General features: G+C 36.0%; 1 protein-coding gene and 1 pseudogene across 5 annotated transcripts; both read right to left on the minus strand.

The window, feature by feature from the left end:
• Nucleotides 1-6,679: 6,679 nt before the first annotated feature.
• On the minus strand, nucleotides 6,680-10,296 carry LOC147494189 (GDP-L-galactose phosphorylase 2-like; annotated as a pseudogene). The gene is made up of 8 exons (XR_015198648.1): nucleotides 10,263-10,296; nucleotides 9,574-9,692; nucleotides 9,427-9,486; nucleotides 9,039-9,281; nucleotides 8,462-8,641; nucleotides 8,131-8,378; nucleotides 7,378-7,418; nucleotides 6,680-7,284 (listed from the first exon to the last, which is right to left on the minus strand). The product of XR_015198648.1 is annotated as a GDP-L-galactose phosphorylase 2-like (transcript).
• Nucleotides 10,297-11,386: 1,090 nt separating this feature from the next.
• On the minus strand, nucleotides 11,387-12,002 carry LOC147494190 (putative inactive dual specificity protein phosphatase-like At4g18593). Of its 4 annotated transcripts, none has more exons than XR_015199167.1 (3): nucleotides 11,744-11,873; nucleotides 11,584-11,649; nucleotides 11,399-11,477 (listed from the first exon to the last, which is right to left on the minus strand). XR_015199167.1 is itself a non-coding variant. In XM_086566661.1 (3 exons), the coding sequence occupies exons 1-3, from the start codon at nucleotides 11,973-11,975 to the stop codon at nucleotides 11,437-11,439; spliced, it is 348 nt and encodes a 115-aa protein (XP_086422787.1). In that variant the 5' UTR covers nucleotides 11,976-12,002; the 3' UTR covers nucleotides 11,399-11,436. The 4 variants fall into 4 exon arrangements, 2 of the variants coding, with proteins under 2 accessions (XP_086422786.1, XP_086422787.1); XM_086566661.1 differs by having other exon boundaries at nucleotides 11,584-11,658; nucleotides 11,744-12,002; XR_015199166.1 differs by having other exon boundaries at nucleotides 11,408-11,477; nucleotides 11,584-11,652; nucleotides 11,744-11,882.
• Nucleotides 12,003-12,308: the final 306 nt, after the last annotated feature.

Genomic DNA, 12,308 nt, shown 5'->3' on the forward strand with positions numbered 1-12,308 from the left:
ATCAAAGTCTAACTTATATAATCTTGGTTTTCACAGATATGTTAGCTATGTTTCCAAGAAGACCACACAACTCGTAAGTGTCCATACCTGGAAAAGAGATGCAATATGGAAAACTGTAGAGACATTATGGATTTGGTCAAGTATGAAGATAAATCTGGCAAAGTACATGAGTTGTGGCTCCACTGTGATTGGGTTGGATATTTCAATAAGGTTCAACTAACTACTGCTGACAACCAGCTTCTTCTGCCCATTGAGAAAAAGGTCACACTTGTCATTAATTGTGATGTTTGTGGGCATGAGTGTTGTTGCGTTGTGGGGTACCCATAGGGTTTGTTTTGTCTTTGTCATTTTGTATTTTGAAGGAAACATGTCTGGCAGTAGGATACTATATCAGTTTGTCTACATTTTGTTGCAGACGTTTGCATTGCACTATTGTGTCACATGTTTCTTTATTTAGTTTAATTTAATTTAGAGTCCCCTTTAATTTATTGATTGCATTGCACTGTGGTTTCATATGTTTCCAAAGTCACAGAAGCAATATAATTTCCAATAATGTGGCCTTTCATACTTTACCAACATAGTTCTATAAAATGCGTCAAGCAGCTTCTCTCATACCATTTCTAATAGTTACTCTTACAAGCATACAATCAATCATGGATAGGGCAAAGGGCAATGGGAAGACATCAGAAGCAGTTGGTCGTGCAAAGAAGAAGAAGGAAAAAGAAGATAAACCAAGAAAACACAGTGCAAACAAGAAAGAAAATTCATCAAAAAAAGCAGCAACAGTTTCTCAGTTCACTATCACGATTAGGGGAATGATGAAGTTGACCAAATGAATTTTTTAGAGCACATGAAAGAGATATTATCTCAGGCAAATGATGAATGTGAGGAAGGTGTGTGTTTCTGATAGTGTTAGGAGTTCTTGAGATATAATGATGATGGTGTTAATATTTAGTATGTTAATGTTGATGGTGTTGGGAGTTCTTTATATCCGTTATTAGTATGTATGTTAATGTTCTTCAAGTGTTTTTAATTTCAAGTCCATATCCCAGTCTTGTCGTTGTTGCTTCATGTTTGTTAATCTACTTATCTAATCTATTATTGTTGTTGGTACTCCAAATTATAACATAACATTCACAAATTTACAAAACATAGGACAATTAAACTGAAAAATTTCATACCAATATAGCATTACAAATCGAAAAGTACATCTAATCCCAAAATATAGCATTACAAATCCAAAAGTACACCAGACCAATAGCTTAAGTACCAAAATGTAACTAAAACTAAAAACTGAAATGATAAAGAGTTTGTTTTCACATCAACATTCAGTCTTGGATTTGCTTTCACTGTGTCTGACTAAGTGGCTGCCACTGCAGCTCTCTGACTTAAATTTATTAGAGGTTTTGAAGGTGTTGGTACATTGTCATCTCCAAACATTAGCCTATATAAACCCCTTGTCCTCACTCCTGTGCCTGGTGTTGGTCCTCTTGGCCTTCTACTTCCTCCTATGGATTCTTCATCTTGTGGTGGTGGTGCTTGTTGCATTGGAGGTAGGTGTGTTGCTCTTCCTCCTCTTAGCCTTGTGCTCCTTGCTCTAACTTCTCCTTCTGGTGCTTGTTGTTGTTGTTTCATGTTGAACTTTTATTGCTAGTGCTATTCCTCCTCTTGGCCTTGTGCTCCTTTCTCTAACTCCTCCTTCTGTTGCTGCTGCTTCTGCTTCATGTTCAACTTCTGTTGCTGGTGCTCTTCCTCCTCTTGGCCTTGTGCTCCTTGCTCTAACTCCTCCTTCTAGTGCTCTTGATGCTTCATGTTGAACTTTTGCTTCTAGTGCTCTTCCTCCTCTTGGCCTTCTTCCACCTCCTCCTTCAACTACTTGTGGTGCTTCATGTTCCACTTGTTGTGGTGCATGTTACGCTTGTTCTTGTTGTAGTGGAGCACTCTTTCTTTTCCTCCCTCCTCTCTTATTGGCTTCTTCAAGTGGAAGCATGTTGCTCTGGTGCTTGTTGTTAAGATGCTTCTTGTTGAGATGTTGCTTCATTATGGTCTTGTCCACCTTCAACTAAATCATTACTCATTAGTTAACTACCATTACTAACTTTAATTACTCATTAGTTAACTATGAAGTGTTACCTTGGCCTTTACCCTTCCCTCTCTTGCCATGAACCCCTTTCTTTCTTGCGTCACAAGTTAAGGTATTATGACCAGGTGTTCCACACTTTGCACATTTTCTATGAGTCTTAAGTGGTTCATCTTCACTCCTAATTCTCTATTTTTTTGGTCTTCCAGCCTTTCTAGTGTGTTCAAGAGGCAGAACAAACTTTGATGGGTTTTCATGTATATAGTAAGCAATAAATTATTAAGTTAGGGTTTATAGTTATTAAGAAACAAGTTAGGAAGTTATTAAAGTTCCCTACTAGTATGAACTTACTATTTATGGCTAGTCCTTAACATTATCAAGTGGATAAAGATAATTTGCATAAGTTGCTCTAAATACTTCCACACTAAAATATGGACTGCAATACCTGTAAAAAAAAAATGGACTTAATTAATAACAAAATCAAAACAAATTAAAACAATATGCAATGAAGTAAATTACTTAATTACCTTGCCTATTGGGGCCTCCTTGGTGTAAGGACTGCAACAGCATGTGCACAAGGCACTCCTGACATTTTCCACTCAATGCAAGAGCATTGAAGTTTGCCAATATCAACATTGTACTTAGTCCCAGTCTTGGTGTTGATTGCTAAGTATTCAACATCTGATACACCCTTTATCTTATACCAATTGTATCTCAACTCCCTCTTTTTTATCATGAACAACACATTTAGTACAACTTCACCAGGCATCAATGACAATGACAATTCCCTTCAATCATAAATCATTTGCAACAAATTTAGGTTGTACTTATCTATAAAATGGACTAATGGTTTATCTCTGATGCGCAATATCCAGGAATTGAAGCTTTCACTGAAATTATATTGGTTAACTCATCACACTTTGATATCCAGTCAAAGTGTGCCCTAGCCCAGCAACTCCTTGGCTCAGTGTCTAACCAATCCAAAGCTTTACTATCTGTTTTGTTGATAACACCCAATATTTTTATCAGTTCTTGTTGCTTGTATGCCTTAACTGGACCCCAAGCTAAATTCTCCCATAATTCACCACTAAAATTCTTTTTGAAGTTCTTATACATATGTCTCAAGCAATACCTAGAACAAAAAACATATACATATTATCATTATGACTAAAATTTGACAAATGCTTAATATTCAACAACATCACTTATTAGTCATATGCTTAATATTGTCATTACCTGTGATTTGAATATGAAAATTAAGTACTTATCAACAACACTTATTAGTCCTTTTTGTCTGTCACTGATGAAGGTAAGTTTGTCTTTATGCATGTCGAGAAATGGCTTCATCTCACATACGAACTGCCTCCATATATCCCCATTCTCCCTTTTGTATATGTAAAAACCAAGAGGGACTATCCCATTCATGGCATCCAGTCCAATAATAGTTAAACAACACCCACCATACTTGCCTTTGAGAAAACAGCCATCCGGACCTAAAATTGGTCTACAACCATTCAACCATCCATCAAGTGATGACTTGAATGCAATAACACCAATGAAACTTTGATTCTTTTCATTCACAAAATGCTTGGCAAGGCTACCAGGGTTAGACTTTATAATCTGCCTACACATCTCTGGGACTAGTCTATAACCCTCCTCACAATTGCCATTGATCACTTCAAGCATCAATGTCCTAGCATTCCAACCAATCCAATAGGATATGCTAACTCCATACTGAAAAAACATCTCTGCTTGTATATCCTTAGATCTGTGATCTGGATGATCTCTCATCTTATTTTCAAGTGCTTGAGTTACCCATGGTGCTCTAGCTTGTGTAAACCTGTTCTTCACACTAGCTTCACATGTATGTTCATCATTATAGTTTCTATGAACAAAAGTGTGCATGTCTTTTCTTGTAAGAGTAGCAGTTATAGTCCATTCACAGCTAGGATCTTTGCATGCCAAAATGTATCTCTCTCTGTCATTTCTCACTTGTTGTGTACTAAACTTGTGCTTAATTGCCATTGTCTGGAAGAACTCTCTACAATCCTCTACAGTTGCCCATGTCATTTTAGGCTTCAAGTCACATATGCCAAACCTTTTAGAAGTTTCAACAGGGTCAGAAACCTTAGCCATCTCCTCAAACTTGAAAACATTTGTTGTTCCCATGGACCAATTTCCCAAAATAGTGCCTTGTAATTCTTCTTCTAAATTGTGGACTTCTTCATCAACCATCATTGGATTAATATCATCATCTAACTCATTCTCAGAATAAGCACTACCTGTAGGACAATACTCTTCATCACTATCTTCTTCAGTGCTATCATACCCTGCATCTAGCCAAGTACCAAAAACTAGCCCAAAAGTTTGACCATACTAATACAAAGGCTCTTTAGTATCCCTTTTATCATGATTCAAATCCTCTAACACATCAACAATTTCAGCATGAGTACCATTATGATTCAATTCCTCTAACATATTAACAACTTCACCATGACTACCACAAGATTTCAATTCCTCTAACACATTAATAACTTCAACATGAGTACCTTCAGGTTCATTCAATTATATTCATCTAGAAACTCATTAATATTATGAGTATAGAAATCATCATCAACAAGATCTAATTGAGACAAGTGCATATCATTCCCAGATGGCTGAACACCATTGTCCCCCTCAAACACATTCTCAGTCACCTCCTCTCTTATTTGTGGCTCACCAGTTTCTTCATCATCAGAAATGTCCAAGACCAATGGCTCTCCATTGGGACCTACAAGTGGTTTAGTTTTCAGTATGTTAAGCTTGTTGGACTTTCTTATAGGTGTCATTGGTTTAGGTTTTTGAGTGGGAATTGGTTTAGGTTTTTGAGTGGGAACTGGTTTAGGTTTTTGAGTGGGAACTTCAATGGGAACTGGATTAATATTATTGAATCAGCTATGTGATCTTCTAACACTTTCAGTGACTTGTATAGGTTTCTTGGGTGTTGTGGGCAGTTGTGTTGGGGTGGAGTCAAGTGGTGGGGGAGAGTTATGAGCAATGCTACTGGAGTACGTCAAGTGGTGGGGGAAAGTTATGAGCAGTTGGTGGAGGTGGGAGGACAAATAGGTGGTATTGTTTAAGTGTAAGCTTACCCCACATATCCATAAGATGTTTGTCTTTTGTTATGCTACATAACTTCCCTTCAATCAAACTTGCAATCTCAAACTTAACTCCTTCACCAACCAGTTTCTGCAAATCCTTTTGCAAATCTAGCAGAAATATCTCATCCCCATCATATTTCACACACTCTCTCTTACCACCCTTGTATTGACTAGCTTTTATCTTCCCAGGGATAGTTCTCCCCCACTTACCACCATAATATATCCCAAATTTTTTTACGTACACCTAGCAAATTAAGGATTGGGCATTCTTCCTCTATCCACAAACATACAAGCAACATATAGGATAAATCAGTTAATAAATTCAAACAAGGGGACCCTTCTCACAATTACATTCAATCAATTTAATGCAAGACAAATATAAATCATAGATCATTCAAATGCATATAATTTCAAACATTTACAACATGCATATCCGACTCTCAGACAACAGAAGAAAAGACCCCAAATTGCACATGTCCACATATAGAGTTAAGTGCATGTTATTACTTCCTAATAATATAATAATAGTCTTACTAAATAGTTAAAAATTAGTTTTTAGTCCATGTTTTCTAAAGTGTATGGCAACAGACTAAACCATGCAATATAACAAACCACCATTTTAATTCACGCTTCACTGGAAAATAACAATAACGTTATAAGAAGCATACGAGAAAGCCACCAATTTTCCAACAGATCAAGCTAACACTTTCATGTTTATCATACAACCTTATATAAAAATTATATTTTTACTATGAAGAACATAAAAAACTAACATTTAAGCAACAACCTTCAATTTTATGATGACAACAGATGATGATGACCTCAAATCAACGATTATGACCTCACAACAACTTCAAAACGGTACTAGAAAACAACAACGATCAATAGGTACACTTCATGAAAATCATAAAAAAAAACACGATCACCAGCTCCAATGGAAGTTCTTCATATTTCGTGGTTAGAGAAGAAGAGGGGTTGGTTTTGGTGTTTGGGTTTGTATATAAGTGTTAAACTTGGTGTTTTCACAAATGAGAGCTACGATTTCGGTGAGAGAGGTAGAGACACTACACCATAACAGGCTATTTGCAACGGCAAAAAAGCGTTGCTAATAATTTTCGCAACGCTTTTTAAGCGTTGCAATAATAATTTGCAACACTTTTTATAAATATTTTGTACACAAATTTAAAACATTTGCAACGATTTTTTAATTTCACAAACGCTTTTTAAGCGTTGGTAATTTGTAATGGTTATTAACCATTGCAAAGTTGTTAGTTAATTTAAAAAAAAAATTAATTTAAAAATCATTTGTAACGGTTATGAACCGTTGCTGATGGGTTGCTGATAAAAAAAAATAATTTCTCATATTTTGTAGCGACTAGCTAAACCTACAAAAAGATGCCCCCTCTTGCGCCATATACATAAATCAACAATTCTTATTTAAACTAAATTTATCCTGTACACAATACATTTTCATACTATTTTACAAAGAAACCATAATATATATGGGAAAAAAAACTGATAAAGTACAAAACTAATCCAACCATATACATTTACAACTTTGAGCGATTTTCTAAACCTCACAAACTTATTGTTGAACTATCACCACAAAAAAAGTTTTCATACTATGATCCTAAACAAGAGATAACAGCTTGCGTTGTGGAAAACCCTACGCCCATTTACTTCCACAAATGCTCCAAAAGAGATCCTAGCATTAAGATAAAATAGTCGACCAAGAAAAGATCATGAAGCAGACAATAAGGGGATCAAGACCAATTCAAACGCTAAATACTGATAATCTAAGGTATAGTGGATTGAGCTTAACAGTAAAGAAGGACTAGGGATTCTCACCTTTGCATCAAAACCCAAATGGAGATTCATGAAAGATTCACATTATCAAGCACGAACTTATCTCTCAGCAACAATGTCTGGAACCGGTTAATACCCTACAATTGTAGATGATAGAGCTACAATATTTTGCTTCTTACCAGTGGATACGCCAAGATTAGCAGCTAAAGACTGGATTATAAGCGCAAAGATCAATCCAATGAGAATTACCCATAAAAGCTGGCGCAATGGAGCAAAATATAATGTTATCGTAACTTTAATAATATTTCAACAATTAAAAGCAAAACTTTGTTTAATCTTATAGTATATTACCTCATATCTGTGTTTAGCTCCAGCTTGTAAATCAGTTTCCACTGTAATCAAGAAGGCTTCACTAAATCAAAAAGAAAACTGGGCTGAAGGCTCACCAATTTCCCAGTCAACTAATTAAATTATGATAGACAGGGCAACCTCTTTTTTAATAAAGGAAACATGTTTGGCCAATTTCACGTCTCGTGTAACTTGAAAACAGGCATTACCACGTCGCCGGCCTCTTTACCGACATTAAAGAGGTTTTGGGTCATTTTACATGCTTTCATACAAAGTAAAAAGTCGTTGTGAAGATTGATTTTACAGTAGGAAAAACTGTTAAGTGCTAACTCTACTTTACAGTGGGAGTTTGGACTGCGAATTCTACTTTACTATAGAATTTCGGACTACAAACCCAAGCTTACAGTGTCAAAACTTGATCCTGGCGTGGCCAAAAGTGATTGCGCTTTAGAATCATCTAATCAGGCGACCAGAGCTAGAAAGGGTGAAATGCATGCTGTATTTGCAAGCAGCACAATTTACAATGTGATAAGAAACCTAAAGGAAGGGGTAATGGTTTAGGTATTTATTACATGTGGCAATATGCCAGGCACTATCAAAAGCAAGCGATGGAAATCAAATAAGGTATCCAAAATATAAAACAAGGGAACCAGACGCCATCTACCAAAAGCATGACTGAAACTGAGCCAAACATAGGCCTATATCCTATAATAAGATACTAGGTTTTCAGTGATCAAACAATAGAAAAATCATTACATGGGGCAATAGGAAGATCCTTTTTCCAGAATCAGCAATGAGCACATTGTAAAAAATGTTGTTTTCTTGAAGGCAAATGGACGAATCCGATCAAAGAATAGATAAATCTTCAATAGAATTCCCGCTCTCAAAGACAAGATCTCCGACAGATAATTTAGCAGTTCAGAAATTTTCACCCCGCCACCATTTATGGTTATTTTTCGGTAGGAGCCTTCTCAATAGGGAAGGGGAACCGACAAGTAATAAGCCTTGTTGTCATTGACTAGGTTAGTCTTCCCACTACAAACTGATTACAATTTTTTTTTTTGAATTGACCGAGAGCAAGAAATACAAACCTGAAATGGAGGTGATTGATTGTTGCAAATGCTTGCCCTGTTGTAACCCAATCGGCATGGGTTTCCTCTTCGCAGCCATGTTCGAGCAAGTAAGAAGCTCGACGAAATAATCCTTTGAGGAAAGCCCAGAATTTTAGGGATCGAGGAAGTACATGTCCATATTCAATGGGACTCACCTAAGAAATTAAGTAAAACATGATCAAACACTTGTCGCAATCTCACATAAAGCTTAATAAGAATCCTCCAAGATAATCACAAGACATTACCAAAATGTAATATACATATCCAAAGAGTTCATCAGAAAGGAAAAGATGCATTGCAGGCTTTTATATATAACATTTCAAGAACCTCAGAGAAGAGGTCGCTCCTTACCGTAGTTTGTAGTTCTTCAAAAAGCGAAATTTCTAGCTACCTGCTTCTACAACTTGGGTTTATTTTTACTTTTATTTCCATCATTTTTTATTGAGTTCTTATTTAAGAACTCCACCCATACCTTGCATGAGCGAGTAACCGTTTAACTTATTAACGTTAAATATAAAGTAAACTTCACTTATTTACTGTAAGGAAGCTTACATTAATAGCAACAACATTTGGGGAATCTTCAGTATCAATTGGAGCACTTGGGAAAAACTGAGTTTCATCAGTGTCACTCTCTTCAAACTGGAAGAGCACCTCCTCTTGACCAACCTTGGTAAAATTGAACTTGTTCTCGTCAAATGGTTGGAGGACCTTATCAACCTGAAACTCAGTAGGCCTCTTCTTAAGGTGGTGACCTTCGTTCAACTGGGCAATGAAACCATATTCCCCAGGAATCACCTGCACAGAATGCAAAGCAGTTTTAGAACAATGGCATGGTTCACATTTTTATCTCTCGACACCCCGAGGTCATTTCTCATCCCGACAAAAAATGCCCATGAAGGATCTACGACAAAAACAAAAACGGGAAGGAATCTGATCAAACCTTAGTCTCACAAGTAGTGACATCGTAGCGGAAGATCCCTCTCTGCACACGATCTTCCCACTGCAATCAAGTACTACATGTTAGCTGTATTATAGTTAAAAGTTTATCTTGAATATTAATAGTGCAAATTTTATCAAGCCCCTTTACCTCTCCGAGAAGAAGTGAATCCAGAAAGGCAACTGGAGACTCTTTCATCTCGCCAACAGATTCCTTTTCGTTCATTCTGTTCTTCATCCTCTTAAATGTATACAAAGGGAGTTTTGCCCCTGTTCAAGAGAAACATATATCAAAATGAGAAATACCCAAATTCCAAAAATCAAGAAAGCTAAAGTAGAGCAAAACAACAACACTTACACATCAAAGATACTAGAATTACGTATCTATCACGCCAAACTCACGTATATAACAGGTAAGTGACAAATACCCAAAGATCAAATAAGCTAAGGTTTACCGAATATAGTAAATTCACGACTACCAAAACATGAAAGATTCGTAAGGCATGTCAAATAGAGCAAGTTGACTAACACCCAACGATCACAGATGCTAATAATAAGTTTACGTGATAAATGTTAAAAGTCACTATTACGAAAACATGAAAGGATTCTCAAGGATGTCAACTATAGCAAATTGACTAATAATAATCATCCAAAAAAAAAAAAAAAAAAAAAAAAAAAAAAGACTAATTATGCCAAAATCAGTGAATCAACTAATACCTAAACATCAAAGATGCTACAAGTAGATATTCTAAAGTGTTGAAACAAACAAACATATATCATGCCACAATCAATAATTGACTAGTACCTAAACATGAAATATGGCAAATTTAAGAATAATACCTTGAACACAACAATTCTTGAAACAATTACGCCCACAGCCCGGTAATAGGAGCTTCCTCCTAATCTTTCCGTAATTACAAGTGGTGAATTAATCAACTTTTGTCCTTAGTCTCTTACAATGAGGGAAAAGATTCAACACAGACCTGTGTCTAGTCTCTACCAGAGTTGGTTTTAGACTAAACGTCTAAACTTAGAGGCGAGATACTAGCTCCTTTCCTTTACGGTAAATATTCTTACCGTGTAACTCTTTTGGGGTGGCAGTACTGTTGGTGGTTTTAGTTGAAAAAACAAAAGGTACTTAAAACAGATTTTTTTTTTCTAGACTAACGAATTGGTCCAAATGAAGGTATTTTATAACAAACTTACCAAACAAAGAAAAACGTTGCAAGATAATAGACAATATTAAGAAGCCCATACGACAAGATTCCCGAAATTCCATATTTCCTCAACCTCTCCAACAACCTGCGAAATTCCAAACAAGTATGTGGTCCATTGAAAACAAGATATTTAGGCATACAATGCAAAGGAGTACACTTAAATCAAGTGAAGACAAAGGGTTCATAGGCCGCAAGGTTGAGAAAAGACACACAACTCTACGTGAAACATGGATTATATTTGTCATATGAGCAAAAGGAATGGTATGATAATACTTGATAAGTAAAATGAGTTGTAAATTCTAACATTTAAAACAGTACACACAAATGGCAGTTTTTGAACTTATATAATAGTAAGATTGACCATGATTAAGTTATGCACAAAAATCAGTGGCTTTTTATTCGAACAAGAAGAACACAAATGGTCTAGAGTAAGTACTTGTTGGACGAAACGTCTTTAGATTGCCGGCATCCATCATTTACTTCTGAGCCTAGAAAAAGTCACATGTGAGAGAAACACCAAGGATAGAATGAAATCTACATATACTAGGTATATTAGAGGCTTACTTACCATCATGGTCTAGAAAGTCTCGAAAGTTGGAAATATCATGAGCCTAACCTTGAAAAACGAAGCAAAAAAGGAGCAACAAATGTGATGGGAAAAGATGAAAATGTAACATTTAAAAAGAAGAAAAAGAAATGGATACGCATACAAGTTGCTAAAAGACAAACTAAATTATATGATATGCATACCTAAAGACAAACTAAATTATATGCTACGAATACCTAAGACTCCATGATTAGTTGTTGATGCTTCCCAATTTGGTCTCTTCTTGTCCAGCTATCAAGCAATACGAATAGCACTACTCATATATGGCATTCGTCTATTCGGTTCTTATGTAGCTGAAAAGCTGGATTCACCCATGAACCACAACTGCATTGCATACCTGCCCAGTTAAAGGAACCTAGCCTTGCCTTGCAACCCAAGCACTGAAACTTCTCTTCCACTGTACCTTCTTCCACTGCAGCACAGAACAACAAAGGTTAACAATTTAAAAATTAAGTTAACAAGTATAAAAATATAAATAGGCTGGGTTAAAATATAACCTGCTTGCATCCACTTCATGGGCTCAACAAATATAGAGGAGCACTCAGGTGGTTCCTTCTCCGTGTCCCACGAATCACTTCTCTTCTTCCATTTAAAACATCTCTCCCCCTCTCCCCGCTTGTGGTCAACCACATTCTCTTGAGATGCAACGATTCTCAGGCACTTCTTACAATGGTATATTAATTGCGTTTGCAAGTCTGTTCCCACATCAGACTTTTTTTCTTCTTCCATTATGGTATTAGTATCAGATATATCCTTATATCCTGTCACAAATTAATAACAAATAAAAACAGCTCACCTTAAGAGCTTCAACTTGAGATCCAATCTTCGAAATCTGCTCTTGAATCAAACAAATCCTACCCTGAAAAAATCAACAAACTAATGAGTAACAAAAAAAGAAACCCTAACATTCCGTACAAAAATTGAAAAAACAAATTTGGGGAAATAAAACCTGTTGAGCTAGAATAGAAGAATCATTTAGCAACAATTGATTATTAAAATCAATTGAACAAGAAGAAAAGAAAAAAGAAAAAAGATGAAGTTACGATTTAAATTACCTCGAGA

This window comes from Coptis chinensis, chromosome 6, assembly GCF_015680905.1.
Source record: "Coptis chinensis isolate HL-2020 chromosome 6, ASM1568090v1, whole genome shotgun sequence".
Lineage (NCBI taxonomy): Eukaryota > Viridiplantae > Streptophyta > Magnoliopsida > Ranunculales > Ranunculaceae > Coptis > Coptis chinensis.